This window comes from Lithobates pipiens, unplaced genomic scaffold (assembly GCF_037356315.1).
Source record: "Lithobates pipiens isolate NorthernLeopardFrog02 unplaced genomic scaffold, aLitPip1_a1.2 Scaffold_13, whole genome shotgun sequence".
In the NCBI taxonomy this organism is placed as follows: Eukaryota; Metazoa; Chordata; class Amphibia; order Anura; family Ranidae; genus Lithobates; species Lithobates pipiens.
This window is the reverse complement of record NW_027507718.1, coordinates 193741507-193759459: the sequence shown is the minus strand read 5'-3', so window position 1 is coordinate 193759459 and position 17953 is coordinate 193741507. Positions and strand designations below refer to the sequence as shown.

At 46.0% G+C, this 17953-nt stretch overlaps 1 protein-coding gene across 1 annotated transcript in view; it reads left to right on the top strand.

Annotated features, from left to right (window-relative positions):
* The window catches only part of LOC143974547 (uncharacterized), a 168226-nt gene extending 150563 nt beyond the window's left edge, over nt 1-17663 (top strand). Inside the window, exons 5-6 of the mRNA XM_077476070.1 lie at nt 6976-7109; nt 15228-17663. Coding sequence (XP_077332196.1) covers nt 6976-7109; nt 15228-15360 — 267 coding nt within the window. The 3' untranslated portion in view covers nt 15361-17663. The remainder of the gene's footprint in view (nt 1-6975; nt 7110-15227) is intronic.
* The last annotated feature ends 290 nt before the right edge of the window (nt 17664-17953 follow it).

Sequence of the window (17953 nt, the reverse complement as noted above, 5' to 3'; positions counted from 1 at the left end):
CAAGTCGCTTGACATTAGTAATTGCATTAAAGTGAATGAGAGCCGTCTTAATGACCGCTACTCAAGTCGGAGCGACTTCCAAAAAGGTTCCTGTACTACTTCAAGGCGACTTATAGGCGACTTGTACCCATAGATTTCAATACAAGTCGCCTACAAGTCGGATCACCGTCTGTAAGCAAGCGACTTAACAGGAAGAAGAACACAATTATGGCAGCCCTCCCCCTTCCCATACACAGATCACTTCCTGTGTGAAGTGAAGTGTGGGTAGGTGTGAGGTGAAGTGAAGAAAAGAAGTGATTGAAGAATTGAGATATCATGTCATCCCGAGGCCGCAGAGAAGTGCAGCACAGGGAGCCAGTGGATAATGAGTCTCTAATCAGACATGTGAGGCAGCGACCCTGCATATATAATAAGCAAGATCCCAACTACAAGGATCAATCCAAGAGGGATAGTGCTTGGTTGGAAATATGCAGACTAACCATTGAAGATTGGGAAGCTGCCGACCGATCGTAGTGACAAATGTAAGTTTAACCTTTTTATTAAATTCATGGTGTTATTTATTATGCATGTGTTCTGCCACGTCACCTGCCACGTTACTTGCCACGTCACCTGCCACGTCACTTGCCACGTCACCTGCCACGTCACTTGCCACGTCACCTGCCACGTCACTTGCCACGTCACCTGCCACGTCACTTGCCACGTCACCTGCCACGTCACTTGCCACGGCACCTGCCACGTCACTTGCCACGTCACCTGCCACGTTACTTGCCACGTCACCTGCCACGTCACTTGCCACGTCACCTGCCACATCACTTGCCACGTCACTTGCCACATTACTTGCCACGTCCCCTGCCACATCACCTGCCAAGTCACTTTTGTGTATTCTTTCACTGATGTTAACTGCTAGTGTTAATAAATGTTAATAATGAATGATCAATATCGTTAATAATAGTGTTTTCTTTTATTATTACATTATAGAAAAAAAATTAACCAACATATAATTTTTATTACATGAAATAAAGATTACATAGCATGAAAACATTATAACCGTAATAACATCGGGCTTTATAGAACTCTAAAGAAAAAGAAACATTAGCAAATTCTAGATGTAAAGCAGTGAGCAATGCAGTTAGGAAATGGCATCCAATTGCCATTCTAATTCACCGGCCGGTGAAATAAAGTATAATGCAAACTTTTCACGAACAGTGGCACCATCACAGGATCCCCTTGCAGCAGTGATATGTGCACTTTCCAAGTCATGCATAAGGGAATCCTCAAAACGGTACCCGTCACGTACCCGTACAAAATTGTGCAGCACGCAAGCTGCTTTGACAGCAGTAATTGCATTTTCAATGTTTAATGCAATAGGCGTATGTAACAAACGCCATTTATTGGCAAGAATTCCAAACGTGCACTCAACCACCCTTCTTGCCCTTGTCAGCCGGTAATTAAAGACTTTCTTGGGGGTTGTCAGATTTCTATTGGAGTAAGGCCTCATTAGGTGTTGAGACAATGCAAAAGCCTCATCTGCGACAAACACATAGGGTATTGGGGGTTCAGTTGTGCCAGGAAGAGGATAGTTCTCAGGAATATCTAGCTGATTAGATCGTAGCCTTTCACCAAAGGAGGAATTTGCAAAAATACGCGAATCGCAGCTACTTCCGTAGGATCCTATATCGATATAGGTGAAGCAGTAGTTTGCATCGGCAACAGCAAGAAGTACAAAAGAACAATATTTTTTGTAATTGTAGAACATACTTCCACTACCAACAGGCTTAACGACACGCACATGCTTCCCATCTATTGCTCCAATGCAATTTGGGAAATTGCACCGACGCCAAAATATTTGTGCTATATCACGCCAATTATCTTGTGTAGGCCGCTTCATAACCATGCTGTTAAGCACATCCCATATGACTTGGCAGGTGTCTTGGATAATGTAGCTGATTGTTGATCTGCTCAACATGAACTCATAATGTAGACTAACTAGGGAATGACCGGTTGCCAGGTATCTGAAAGACAAAAAGACATAAACCATTTTATGTTTCTATTTATGTTTTGCAGTATCAATATTACAAATCCGGTGGAAGGGTTTGCGCGACTGTTTTACTCGCTACATTCGCAAATTGAATGAGGCCAGGAGTGGGTCTGGAGGAAAACGTATCGTACCCTATGTGCACGCAGCCGAACTTGAGTTTCTGCGGCCTTTCCTGGAGCTGAGAGAGTAAGATAACATCTTACATATTTGTAAAGTGATACTATACAATTCTACTAAGAAGGGGGTGCCTAACTGTTCTTTTATATGTTTATTGCAGAACACAATCCAGTTGGGAAGTTGCTGATGATGAAGGGCAGGATGCAGCACAGGAGGCAGCATCACAAGAAGTGGAAGGCTCGTTGTCGCTGTCCTTGGATCATCCTTTGCTGCTGGAAGAACAGCAAGATGAAGAACCAGACCGCAACCAGGGAGAGGCTTCCAATAGTCAGCAGCCGGCTGAGCCTATCCGACTCCGTCAACAACGAAGTAGACCAGCAAGGGGAAGTAACTCCCAAAACATAGAGCGATTTGCCGAACTGGTTGATCGTATGAACCAAAAATTGGACGAACTACATTCCGAAGACCATGGTTTTGGACTCATGGTCGCCGGAATGCTACAAAGAGTTCCGCAGGAGAGGAAAAATGAAGTAAAGAAGGCAGTGATGGATCTCTTGGAAGCAAGCATTAGAAATGATCCAATTCCATCCTCTTCCATGTTTGGACCACCACCACCATCCGGACCCTACTATACCTACTCAACCCCTCCACCACCCAGAACCCATCCCTACTATCCCCCTCGCTTCCGTCCCTACTCCGATGAGTATGGAAATGGCCTTAATCCTGCCCATCCACCTATACCCTATCCCTCTCCATCCCCACTGCCATCAGCAACTTCCACAACACTAAACCAAGCATACAGTGCTAATTTAGCTAATGTTCCACCAACACCATCCCCAAGGCCTTCCACCAGCTCTATAACCTCACCATATGAGCCAGTTTACCATAATCTGTAAGATTTAAAAATAAAAATAAATTCTGTTTTGTAGATATATTGTTATATATTGTTCTAATAATTAAAGTTTTTTTCAAAAAAAAGGATGTTGGTGTGCTAAATTTTGCAATATTTCTTCAACAATATGTTTATTTGGAAGAATCTTACGTACCTAGGTGGATGCAACATCGCAGCAATGATGCATCTGTCCACTGCTGTTTCTTCACACAGAACTGAGTCAACATACATTGTCTATGTCTCTGTTCTGTCCTCTCCCCAAGATGGGAGGTGCTGTCTCTCAGCTGCTCTGCTCACCCACGCTCAATGTGGAGGGGTGGATAGCAGCTTGCTGAGAGGCTGACACTGTCATCAGTCCAGCCAGCTGCTGTCAAATGAAGGATGATGCGCTGTCTCAACTAATCTTCGCGATATCTGCACAAAGTGGACTTCTGCTCACTCTGCACTGAAAAGGGGGCACAGGATTGCAAAATAATTGCACTCATATGACCCGTAGGAGAAGCCAAGACAAATGAGCTCAGGCTAGATTGTTGCAAATATAATAACAATGTGATAATAGTAATGTGCATCAAAAATATAGATAGTTTACCTGAGCGTAATAATCAATCTTTCAGTAGGTGAGATGCTCTTCCTATATGAGGTGTTCTGTCGCTCCAGATGGTTGTAAACTAGACGATGCAATTCATCAAAACTGTAAAATGAATAAAAAATTTAATTTGCAATATTCTACATAAGAAATATCTGACATTTGTAGCTACACTATTACCGATGTAATAACATATGCAAATCTGATGCCTCTAAGGACCCCTTTCACACTGGGCCGGTGCGGCCGTCGGTGGTAAAAGGCTGCTATTTTTAGCAGCATTTTACCGTCGTTTTAGCGGTGGTCTGGGGGCACTAGCGGGGTGGTTTTAACACCCACTAGCGCCCGAAAAAGGGTTAAAACCGCCGGCAAAGCGCCGATGCAGAGGCGCTTTGCCGGCGGTTGTGCGGCCCTGTCCCATTGATTTCAATGGGTAGGAGCGGTTTAGGAGTGGTGAATACACCGCTCCTTCACCGCTCCAAAGATGCGGCTAGCAGGAATTTTTTCACCTTCCGGCCAGCGCACCGCTTCAGTGAGATACATGCAAGCTTGCCGATCACCCCAGTTGATGTTTAGCATAGGTAGATGACAAACAATTCTGCTAAATATCAATCTTCGCCATTTTATTCTCTACGTTAAATGCTACAAAATATATCTTTCAAAAAAAAATTAAATGGGACAAAATAGTCTAGTAGCATATGTACTTGCCTTGCAATTGACATCCGGGTATAGTTGTGAAACTTGTCCTCAAAAACACGCAAATTTTCATAGATGGCCCAAAATTGGCCTCTACTGTCTCTACTTGCAATAATTGGATGGATCCAGTAGCGGCGTCTTCTTCTCATCCTCATCCTTCGCTTCCTCTCTTCCTCCTCTTCCATTAATACTGCCACACCAGCAGTTACTACAGCTGTCATCAAATAAGGCAATGACAACATTGTGGTGACAGGACACAGACACACAACAGGGAAGCAGGAAGCGAACAGGAACAACAATGATGTCACAAGAGCTGAGTAGCGCTGATTGGCCACAGGCAAAGTCGCCTGTGCTTGAGGCGACTTGTTGTCGTGTTGTAAGTCGCGTCGAAGTCGCGCTAAGTCGCGTCAAAGTCGCGGTAGTGTGAACGGGCACTAAGTGTACAGCATAGCACCTTTTTTAAATTTTAAGTTTTAATACACTGATGACACTATAGATAACAGGGTACACATGTAAACAGATTGCCTACTGTATGTGTATTTAGCAATTGGCTGCCCAGGTCAGAAGAAAGGGGGCAAAAACATTAACCCCTTTCTCCCAGTTTGTTTGCAGGCTTTCACTGGGGTCCAACCTGCCTCCTGTGCTATATAAAAGGGAAAAGGCCCCGATCCAGGGAAGGGGCTCTGGGGAACACTTGGGGAAACACATGGGAACCTACGCTAAAGAGTTGCTGGGACCTACGGTCCACTATGGATCCCTATTTCACCAGAATAAACTTGGAACATGGACATCTCTGTTAAAGCAGCACCAAGCTTGGACTTACCTCTAAGCCCTTGTACACACGGTCAGACATTCCGACAACAAAATCTGTCGGATTTTGTCTGAAACTGGTGTTGTATACACATGGTCGGACAAAGTTGTCGGAAAATCCGAACGTTCGGAACGTGATGATGTAATTTAGTTACGACAGGACTACGTTCAGGCTAGTAGCCAATAGCTTTGGTCTAGGAATTTGATCTGAGCATGCGTGGCACTTTGTCCGATCGGAATTCTCTACAAACATGTTGTCTGAAAATTTTTATATCCAGCTCTCAAACTTTGTTGGTCGGACATTCCGACGGAAAAAGTCAGATGAAGCCCACACATGGTCGGATTATCTGACAACACAGTCCGATCAGAAATTTTCCGCCGGAATGTCTGACCGTGTGTACAAGGGCTAAGAGACTCCTCTTGTACTGGTAACCTGGGGCAGCCACAGTTAGGTTCAGTTAGGAGAAAAAGGTTACTGCATGTTATACATGTCCTGCCAAAAGTTGTTTCAACTGCTCAAAGCCTGGTCTGACGTTACTAGAGGGGTGCATGTGGGGTCCGGACGTCTCTCTAAGGAAACAGAGTCTGAAATAGCACATTGGTGTCTGTGGATATCAATGAAATGCAAGGTTAGCCTGTGAGTCTAAGAGGAGAAGCTGCTGTGGGTAACCACAGTAGGACAAAGCAAACAGCCATTGGTGTGGTAACTGGTTAGGTGACGGTAGCAAGGGGGCCCGGTGTACTGACTCCCTCCCTAGCTGTCTGTCCCCGTCAGACCTCATTGGCAGAACAGCGTTCTGGAGATCTATGGCCTGGTCACTAAGTACCTAAGGCAAGAGTTAAGTGAGAGCACGTATGAGATCCACGCTATGTGCTAGGCGGAACACTATTCTGTTACTGGGAGTGAGGTAACAGAAGTTCACTGACTGGTGGAGTGGGCATAGGCTCCGCATACCCCTCCTAATACAACACATAAACCTGAACAAGGGACAACATCTTCTGGAGGGACTCTGCATACAACACTACACACAAGCAGCTCATCTCTGAGTTGGGGGACTGCCGTAAAACTTGATTCTTTGATGAGTACACCTTCAAGCAAGGTGTTGCCCCTGTGCTAGCATGAGTGACCTCCAGACACCTGACAGAAGTTTGAGCTTTCCCTTGGCCCTCTAATTACAATTGTTTCTATTGCCCCTGTTATCCCTGTTACAGAGATTCTCTCCCACTTCTTGTCCCGGTAACAATATCATGATAAAGTAAGGGAAAATCTTCTGAATTAGGGTTACAGACAACAAAAAAAGAGCTGACAGTTTTTTTTCCATTCCCTTTTCTATCGAAAAAAATTAAAATAATGGACTCGAGATTAAAGTGCAAGTTTACCTTTTTACAAAAAATTTAAAGGTGAACTAACACACTATACTCTCCTCATAGTGGATGATTGGTTTCACTGCCCATGCAGCTGGTGAAGCAGTCCAGGGATTTGAATGTTGCGGTCTTCCTACTCTTTTATGCTTAGGGTCTCCGGTTGAACCACAGCCTTTCCGATTTGTGAAAGCAGTTACATGCCAGTGCTGACCAATCAGAATCCCTTTGAACAGTACCGGCATCCCTAAGGAAGAAAGGGAGAGAAGACCACGGCTTTCAGATGCCAAGACCGCTGATGTAAACGCAGAGGGACCTGGGGTGTAAAATGGTAAACTTTCAATAAGATTTGATCTGTCACATCAAAATATCAGGGTAGATGTACTACTCAGTTGTTGATCAGACAGAACAAATATGAGACAAAATCCGACTGTGTGTGACCATCTTAAGTGACGTTTTCTTTTTTCAACCCTTTAGATTAATGCATCTTGGCAAGGCGTAGAGAAACTGCAACTTCCAATGTCTGAACTGGTGAGGTTGGTAAAGGAGAGGACAGACAGTGGGCATCACACACTAATTGCCCGCGTGCTCTGTTCACTGAGAGAAAAAGAGTGAGTTTTCAGCATATGCTGCTTATATGCTTACATTAAACATGCTTTATTATTTGGGTATGAATATAAGCCCCTGTACACACGGTCGGAAATTCTGACGTAAAAGGTCCGATCGGATTATATTATAGGAAAATCCGATCGTGTGTGGGCCCTGTCGGAAAATCCGATCTGACTTTTTCCGATCGTTGGTAGAGAATTCTGATGGACAAAGTACCACGCATGCTCAAATTACGAGACCAAAGCTATTGGCTACTAGCCACAACGTAGTCCAATCGTACGCAATGTACGTCACCTCGTTCCGAACGATTGGATTTTCCGACAACTTTGTCCGACCGTGTGTATGCAACAAAAGTTTCGGAAAAAATCCAACAGATTTTGTGGTCGGAATGTCCGACCATGTGTACAAGGCATAACACTTTATATGAGGCCTTATTCTTTACAAATTCATAACACTTAATCCTATCCCTCTTCTAAAGCCAATTCTTTTCATTTTAGGAAAGTTACCTTAGAAAAAAGTGCTGCAGAAGAAACATATTATGGGGTTGAATGACTAAAGGCAAATACAGTGTGCACTTTGAAAGTGTATTTGCACTCATTTTCCCCAGAGCTTAGTGAATGAGGTTCTTTACAAGTTCTGGGAAATATGACTGCAACTGCACTTGGAAACTGCACAGTCTATTTGCCTTTAGTAAATCAACAACTATGTTTTTTCTGCAATAGAAGCTTATTACTTTCAAGTTAGCAAATTTCTTTAGAATATACTTTACACTGAGCTGTGCATACGCAGCTTTGTGTGCATTCTCAGCATGGCTCTGTGCCGGAAAAAGACTAAGTTAGACTTACCGGTGACGGTATTTCTAAGAGCCTTTCAGGACAACCCCGGAGAGAGTGTAGCTCCAGCTTGTCATTAGGAAACACATGCCCACTTTAAAAACACCGCCTCTTCCTCCATGGCTTCAGTTATTGTGGCCTTCCGACACTGGAAAACAAAGCACAGAAAGCACAACACCATGGTAGAACCTAATACATTTACTAAGCATAACCTAGGGAGGGAAGTAACGGTTGTCCTGAAAGGCTCTTAGAAATACAGTCACCGGTAAGTCTAACTTAGTCTTTCTCAAATCGCCTTTCAGGACAACCCCGGAGAGGATAACCGAGAAACTTACCCTAGGGCGGGACTACTGCCTGCAGTACCTTCCTGCCGAAGGCCTGATCTGCCACAGACAGTAGATCTAACCGGTAGTGTCGGAGAAATGTCGAATAACTGGACCAAGTGGCAGCCTTGCAGATTTGTTCAGGCGTTGCACCGGCCCTTTCAGCCCAGGAAACTGCAGTGGATCTAGTAGAGTGAGCAGCAATACCTGAGGGAGGTATTTCTCCTTTTGCTTTATAGGCTTCTGTTATAGCCAGCTTAAGCCACCTACCCAGCGTACTCTTATGCCCCGTACACACGAGCGGACTTAAGTCCGACAGACTTCCAAAGGAGTTCCGTCGGAGTTCTGCTGGAATTCCGACGGAGTTCTGACAGACTTTTCGGCCGAACGGACTTGGCCACACACAATCACACTAAACTCCGACGGATTCGAACGTGATGACGTACGACCCGACTCGAATAAGGAAGTTCATAGCCAGTAGCCAATAGCTGCCCTAGCGTCGGTTTTAGTCCGTCGGAGTAGCATACACACGAGCGGAGTTTTCGAAGGGGACCGGGTCCGGCGGAGTTCCTTCGGGGAAAATTTGAAGCATGTTCCATATTCTAAAGTCCGTCAGACTTTGGTGAATCAAAAGTCCGTTGCAGCCCACACACGATCGGATAGTCTGACGGACTCGGTCCTTCGGACTTTGGATGTTGAAAACTCCGCTCGTGTGTACGCGGCATTAGAAGCTTTCTCCCCCTTGCGTGATCCAGAAAATATTACAAAAAGGGCGTTTGATCTTCTAAAATCTTTAGTCATTTTCAGAAACTGCAATAGACACCTTCTCACATCCAATGTGTGAAAAACGTCCTCTCCTGCATTCGCTGGGGTTGCAGAGAATGTAGGTAGCACTATTTCCTGTGATCGATGAAAAGCTGAGGATAGTTTCCGTAGGAATGCTGGATCCGTCCTCAGTACCACCCTGTCCTGATAAACTCTAAGGAAGGGTTCTGTAAGGCCGCGTACACACGGGCGGACTGTCCGCCCAACTAGGTTCGTCAAACAGTTTGACAAACAGTCCGTTCAAAATTAGCATGAACGGACTTGACCACACACGACGAACGAACAGTCCGCTGAAAACTTGCGCGATGACGTGAATGGCACGTACGACGGGACGAGAAATTCGACGTCCAATACACTGCAATGCAACCTTCGCCGTGTAAATTCTTTCTGAGCATGCGCGAGACTTAGTTTGTCGAACAAGCCTACACACGAGCGGACTGTCCGAAATTCCGAAAAACTTTGTTCGTCAGACTGTCCGCTGAAGCCCACACACGAGCGGACTGTCCGCTGAAACACTGTTCAGCGGACAAAGTTGGGCGAACAGTCCGCCCGTGTGTACGCGGCCTAATAGCTAGAGCTTGGAACTCGCTGACTCTCCTGGCCGAGGTGATGGCCACCAAAAAGATTGTTTTTAAAACCACCTTCTGTAAAGAAGCTTCTTGTAAGGGTTCAAACGGTGCTCCCGAGAGACCCTGTAAAACTGTAGACAAATCCCAACTGGGAAAGTCTTTAAGGACTACTGGTCTACTTTGAGCAAGAGCCCTAAAAAAATCTAGAAATTAAAGTTTCTTTAGATAAAGTCTTTTCAAAGAAAACTGATAAGGCAGCCACCTGAGTCTTCAGGGTACTGGCTGCGAGACCCTTCTCCATTCCTTCATGGAGAAACTCCAAGACGGACACCGTGCTCTTGACCTTGAGCTCTCTAGAACTACACCAGGAGTTTCCAGACTTTCATGTAAATTGCCTGTGTAACTGCCTTCCTGCTAGACAGCAGGGTCTTTACTACTTTATCTGAGAGACCTTTGGCTTTTAAGAGGTCCTCCTCAGAAACCAGGCGGTTAGCTGTAGAAGTTCCACCTCTGGATGATTTACTGTCCCCTGGGATAACAAATCTTTTCTGAGTGGTAACCTCCATGGGGGCTTCGAGGCTAGGTTTCGAAGACCTGCGAACCAAGGCCTTTTTGGCCAAAAAGGAGTGACTAGTATTAAGTCCGTCCCTTCTTCCCTGAATTTCCTCAGCACTAGTGGAATTAGAGGAAAGGGGGGAAAGGCGTAGCACAGCTGGTAGTGCCAGGGGTGAGCAAATGCATCCAACCCTATTGCTGCATCTCCTCGGTGAAGAGAAAAGAATCTGTTCACCTTTGAGTTCTGCTGGCTGGCAAAAAGGTCTACCTGTGGAACCCCCCAAGCCTCGGAGATCATCAGGAACACCTCCTGATTCAGGCTCCATTCTGCCTCTAGCAATTTGCGCCTGCTTAGGAGGTCCGCAAACAAATTCTGAGAGCCCTTCAGATGCACTGCCAATAGTGAGGCTGTGTTCTGCTCTGCCCAGGCTAACAACAGATTGGCCAACTCCATCAAGCTCCTGCTCCTGGTTCCCCCTTGCTTCATAATGTAGGTAACCGCTGTTGTGTTGTCTGACAACACCTGGACATGGTGACCTCTCAAATTCTGCTGAAAGGCCACCAAACCCAGAAAGATCGCCTTCAACTCCCTCCAGTTGGATGATCTTTGAGCTTCCTGCTTGGACCAGACCCCCTGAGATGTCTGACCATCCAGGTGGGCCCCCCAGCCCCAGGCACTTGCGTCTGTGGTAAGACGCTTGTCCACAGGAAAAGGTCCACACCAGGCCCCTTGAGAGGTTTGCCTGGTCTCTCCACCAAAGAGCCCTTTTCGTCCTTGACGAAATTTTTAACTGCTTTTCCAAAGGATCCTGATAGGACCAGCTTGACAGAACCTCCCTCTGAAGGGGTCTGGAATGAAACCTGGCCCACTGAACAGCCGGGATTGCTGCCGTAAGCAGGCCCAGAACTGCCATAGCTGTCCTGACTGAGACTGCCTGGTTGCTCTGTATCCGCTGTACAGCTAACTGCAACTTTCCTGTTTTTCCAGCGGCAGGAAAACTTTCTGGAGAATCGAGTTTAACGTATACCCCAGAAATTTAATTTTCTGTGAGGGGGTCAGGTTCGACTTCTCTAGATTTAGAAGCCACCCCAGGCCCTCGAGGTGAGACTGGGCCCTCTGGAGATTGACTAGGACCTGCTCCCTGGAGTCCGCAAAAAACAAAAGGTCGTCCAGATAAGGGACGACTGGAATCCCCTTCAACTTCAGGGGCTCCAAAGCCTCTGCCATAATCTTTGTAAAGACCCTGGGAGAGGACGAGAGTCCGAATGGCAGAGCCCTGAATTGGAGGTGCCATACCGAACTCCCCACCTTCAATGCCAGGCGCAGGAACTGCTGCGATGCCTGATGAATGGGTATATGAAGGTAGGCATCCCTTAGATCCAGGGATGCCATGAAGCATTCTGGGGTCAACAACTTTGTGATGGAAAAAATTGTATCCATCCTGAAATGTTTGTACCGAATGAACCTGTTCAGAACTTTCAGATTCAGGATTAAACGGTACTTCCCTGAGGGTTTTTGTCACCAGAAAAATGTGAGTAAAAACCCCTGCCCTGCTGGTTTACTGGGACTTGAATCAGAACCTCTTGCTGTATCAGCTCCTGTAATAAAAGCTTCATTGCAGAGGCCTTCTCCTGATCACTTGGCAATGTTGTCACATAAAACCTGCTCGGGGGTGGTTCTGAAAATTCCAACCTGTACCCCTGATCGACAATGCTCTTCACGAACATGTGTTGAACATTGTTCGCGAAAAGCTGACAGTCTCCCCCCCCGCTGGGGAGAGATTGTCACTTGCTCTTGGGGGACTGCTCTGGGGGAGATCTAAAGAGGACTCCACCCCTGCCTTTGCCCTTCTGCGAACCCCATCTGCTCTTGCGATCCTGGTCTTTTTTTATGGGACTGCTGAAAAGCACAAATTCTTTTTGGCAACCTGCTTTTTCTTAGCTGGAAAAGCCTTCTTTTTATCGGCTGTCCTATCCAGCACCGACTCTAAATCGGGTCCAAAGAGCAAGTCACCCGAGAAGGGCAGACCACACAGTTTGACCTTAAAAGCCGCGCCCCCCAGACCATGTTTTCAGCCAAACTGCTCTCCTGGCTGAATTTACAAGAGCCGAAGACCTGGCGGCCAGTTTAACTGATTCTGCTGATGCATCCGCCATATATTTGACTGCATTCAGGATCAGTGGAAAGGACTCTAAGAGATCCTTGCGGGGTGTCCCCGCTTCAATATGGCTCTTCAGCTTCTCTACCCAACATTCCAGGTTCCTGGCCACTACCGTAGCTGCCATAGCTGGCTTTAGACTGACTGACGCAGCATCCCAAGCCTTTTTAAGGATAGAGTTAGCTTTTTTGTCCATTGGGTCTTTAAGGCTCCCCATATCCTCAAAGGCTAGATCCGTTCGTCTGGATACCTGCGAGAAAGCTGCATCGACTCTGGGTTTTTTTGTTCCAAACCTCTGAGTCTTTATCTTTGAAGGGAAACCTTCTCTTGAGAGCTTTAGAGAAGAAAAGGGCTTTTTCTGGGTCCTTCCACTCCTTTCTCACCGAATCTGAGAGGACCCTGTGGACTGGAAAAACTCTGTTTTGTTTCGTCCAACCCCTGGTACATTTTGTCATGAATTGACAGCTGTACTTTTTCTTCTTGAATTTCTAGAGTAGTGTAGATTGCTTTAAGAATGTCATCTACTTCCTCTAGTGATAGCTTGTACTTAGAGCCCCTGCTATCTTCTTCCTCTTCCTCCTCCTCAGAATCCCTGAAGGAGATGAGAGTACTACCCCCTTCGTCTCCAGAATCCTCAGTCTCCACCTGTCTGGACGACGACGCCCTGGGGCTGGGCGGCAAGTTCCGAGGCTCGGTCTGTGCAGGAGGGTTTTGTATCAGGATGGACCTGACTGAACTCAAGGAGTTTGTCAGCTCTTTAACCGAAGAAAACAAATCCTTATATTGCTGGGATGTTTCCTTTTCCACCAATTCTCTGATACAATTTATGCACATTGCCTTCTGCCACGAATCTCTGAGGGGGGTCTTGCAAGAAGGACATTTTCTCTGACCTGGTCTAGCTTTTCCTAGTGATTTTTCCTGAAACGACATGCAGGCTTAACTCACTAAAAGCTCTCAACAACCAGTCGCTTATCACCAAGCTAGTGCAGAGACCCACCACCAAACAGACCACTAGTGAGACCCCAGAACTAGGCTGCAAAGGGTCAGAATGAAGTCACCTCTGACCTGCAGCGACAGGCCCCCAAGAGGGGGGAACAGACAAAGACATAGCCCAACAGTGAAGCAGAGGGTGCCACTGCACCTTACATGCCTGGGCTGGACCGGTGCTAGGGGCGCCTGTCTCCGCCATAGCTGGCTTACATTCCTCCATCGCTGAGTAAGGCAGCTATACACAAACAGCTCCGTCATTTTTTTAAATTTTCCCAGCCGCTGCGTCATCAGGGCCGGCCGGAAACGGAAGCACACGGTTACCTGACCTGCCCCATGATCCCTGCGTTCCAGGCACTTGAACCACGGCGCCACGCCCCCTCAGAGCGCCTGCGCGTCACCGTAAACGACGATGTCGCCGCCTGGGACCCGATGCCGAAAATGGAGCCACGCCGCTGACCTGCAGCGACCTCCGCCAGCGACAGAGCCCTCCCTGCGCTAATCCAGCGGACACCGGGCACCCGACGCCGGCACTCCGAGGGTCCTTACTCCCGTGAGATGGCGAGACCAGGAGCTCCAGGAGTCCTCTCCCACTGGAGATGCTGCTGGGGGTCAAAAGAAACAAACAACCGGTACGGGAGGTAAGCCTTACTCCCCTACAGAGAGTGTAGCTCTCCCCTGGTTCAGGCACATGCTTCCTCCATGGAGGAAACACAATAACTAAAGCCATGGAGGAAGAGGAGGTGTTTTTAAAGTGGGCATGTGTTTCCTAATGACAAGGTGGAGCTACACTCTCTCCGGGGTTGTCCTGAAAGGCGATTTGAGAAAATTAACATCTGTGAGCAAGTGCTAGATCTCCCCTGTCCTGCTATACAAGATGACGAATCAGGTGGAAGACCAGGTGAAGATGCCAGTAAGAGAGCTTGCATAGTTGCATTGCTAGAGGGGAAGAAAATATAGGTGGATTTAATTCCTCTTTAACTATCACCTGAGCTGCCTCTCCAACTCTCACCTCTGCCCATGCCAATTTTTTTAACTGAAGACAAAATTTCAGCAACTAATACTTTTGCTGTCATAAATTGTGCCTTGCGGAAAGTTACTTTGAAACATGGAACAATTTGCCTATTCTATAGTCCAATGTTTCTTAACTCCCAGTCCTCAAGTATCCCAACAGGTCATATTTTCAGAATTTTCCTTTGGATAAATCGGCTGTGGTAATTACAGGCATACCCCACTTTTAAGTACACAATGTGGTTTATTTACTAAAGCTGGAAAGTGCAAAATCAGGCTCACTTCTGCATAGAAGCCAATGAGTTTCCAGATTTTATTGCCAAAGCTTATTTGAACAAGCCGAGGTTAGAAGCTCATTGGTTTCTATGCAGAAGTGAGCCTGATTTTTCACTTTACAGCTTTAGTAAATAAACCCCATTGTGTATGCCTGTACTAAGGCAGTGAAATTGATCAAATCACCTGTGCTAAATAATGGAAGACCTGAAAACATGACCTTTTGGGGGTACTTGAGGACTGGAGTTGAGAAACGTTGCTATAGGCCAGCGATGGCGAACCTTGGCAGCCCAGATGTTTTGGAACTACGTTTCCCATAATGCTCAACTACACTTCAGAGTGCATAAGCATCATGGGAAATGTAGTTCCAAAACACCTGGAGTGCCAAGGTTCGCCATCACTGGTATAGGCAATCTAGGTAAACAAATGTATAGTTGTCCTTGAAAATGGCCTGGATGACAAAATATCTTGTCTGAGATGTACCTCTGAAAAAATATTTGGGATTAACTTTGTTAACTAAGTAATGATACCCATTGCACCTTGTTTTTGCATTATGTATTTTTTTTTTATTAAATCATGTTACAGGGAGAAACCCATTCATCTAGGTGCACAGGATATCAGAGTGCTAGGAAGCACGCAAGAGGAGACGTCACATAAAACACCCTATATAACATGTGCCGTTGGGAGTACCAGACTAACATGGATGAAAAGAAGATGATGGATCACTGTACAAGATACAAAACCTGAGACTTTTAGTCCATTTTAGACAGTAACTATTCCCACATAATCTCTGCTTCCCTTCTTTGCATGATTGTAAGTCAAAACCTGCCCTATACGATCTTCTTCCCAATGAGGATACATTACCCATAAACACAGTAACGTTAAGAGGAAATGATTCCCTGAGACTTGATTGGGTGTTTTGAGTTCAGGTCAGGATGTGACATCTTCTCAGAGCAGGAATCTCTGCTGGGATTATGGGTGAGTCCATAAACATTTGCTTAACCACTTCAACCCCGGAATATTTGGCTGCTCAATGACCAGGCCATTTTTTGCAATTCGGCACTGCGTCATTTTAACTGACAACTACGTGGTCGTTCGACACTGTACCCAAACAAAATTTATGTCCTTTTTTTCCCCACAAATAAAGCTTTTTTTTGGTGGTATTTGATGACCTCTGCGGTTTTTATTTTTTGTGCTATAAACAAAAGAAGAGCGACAATTTTGAAAAAAAAACAAAACACAATGGGGTTTATTTACTAAAGGCAAATCCACTGGCAGTGCAGTCGCTGCAGATCTGAGGGGAAGCTCTGCTGATTTTATCATCCAATCATGTGCAAGCTAAAATGCTGTTTTTTATTTTCCTTGCATGTCCCCCTCGGATCTACAGCGACTTTACTTCCAAGTGCACTTGCGGTGAAAAGGGGATTTGCCTTTAGTAAATAACCCCCAATATCTTTTACTTTTTTGCTATAATAAATATCCCAATTTAAAAAAAAAAAAAAAAAATTTCCTCAGTTTAGGCCGATATGCATTCTTCTACAAATTTTTGGTCCAAAAAAAAAAAAAAAAAATCGCAATAAGCGTATATTGATTGGTTTGCACTAAAGTTATAGGGCCTACAAAATAGGGGATAGATTTATGGCATTTTTAGTATTATAATTTTTTTACTAGTAATGCCGTTGATAATACATTTTTATCAGGACTGCGATACTGTGGCGGACACATCGGACACTTGACACATTTTTGGGACCATTGACAATTATACAGCGATCAGTGCTATAAAAATGCACGGTGTTCATAATCAGTATTGAACACACAATCTATCTCCTCTCCCTTGAGGGTACCGGGATTTGTGTGTTTACACACACAGATCCCGGTTCTCGATCTGTGACGTGCATGCCCTCTAGTGGCCAAAAGGCAAAGTGACACAAGGTAAAGTTGTTTTGTCCAGGGGAGCCAACCTGCCACAGTAAAACTGGGGCGGCTGGTCCAGAAGTGGTAAAAGCACATTGTGTAATGTAAATTCTTTATTTAAAAAAAAATAACTATTCATTTCTACACAAATATGTAATATTTATGCAGTTTAAAGATTCAGTCCATTTAGCACTCATATTTTAATTTTAGGGATACCAAATACAGGCATACCCCACTTTTAAGTACACAACGGGGTTTATTTACTAAAGCGGGAAAGTGAAAAATCAGGCTCCCTTCTGCATAGAAACCAAATGAGCTTCTAACATTGGCTAGTTCAATTAACCACTTGCCGCCCGCCCTATAGGCAAATGACAGCTGCAAAGTGGTTTCAAAATCCTGACTGGGCGTCATATGACGTCCTCAGGATTTTGAGCCCCGCAACTACGATCTCAGTAAAGAGTCTCCGATGGAGACTCTTTACCACGTGATCAGCCGTGTCCAATCACAGCTGATCACAGTGTAAATAGGAAGAGCTGTTGATCGGCTTTTCCTCACTCAAGTCTGTCAGACGCGAGTAGAGGAGAGCCGATCGGCTGCTCCTCTGACAGGGGGGGTCTGTGCTGATCGATTATCAGCGCAGCCCCCTGAGGATGCCCACACTGGACCACCAGAGACGCCACCAGACCACCAGGGATGCCCAGCACCAGGTATGCCACCCTAGACCTCCAGGGATGCCAGTCAGTGCCCACAATGGATGCCAATCAGTGCCCACAATGGGCATCACTGATTGGCATGCATTATTGTTTGGCACTGATTGGCATCCATCAGTACAAAACAATACAATGCTGCCCATCAGTGCCCATCCATGCCAACTATCAGTGCCCATCCATGCCGCCTATCCATTCCCATTCATGCCGCTTATCCATGCCAATCCGTGCCGGCTATCAGTACCAATTTGTGCCACTTATTAGTATCCATCCGTGTTGCCCATCAGTGCTGCCTATCAGTGTCACATATCAGTGCCCATCAATGCCACCTCATCAGTGCCACTTTATTGGTGCCACCTCATCAGTGCCGCCTTATCAGTGCCCGCCAGTAAAGGAGAAAACGTACCGTATATACTCGAGTATAAGCCGAGATTTTCAGCCTCTTTTTTGAGGCTGAAAGTGCCCCCCTTGGCTTATACTCGAGTCATCGCTGTCTGCCCGCTCGATCAGCGTGTCGAGCAGACAGACAGCGGCCATTCTATGATTCAAAAGCCGCGCCTCCGGCTCCGCCTTCGCCTGTGATAGGCGGAACACTGAATTTCCCAGCAGCCTGTGTTCCGCCTATCACGGGCATCCGCTCATCCTCGTACTACGGACGAGGATGATACGACGTCCGTGATAGGCGGAACA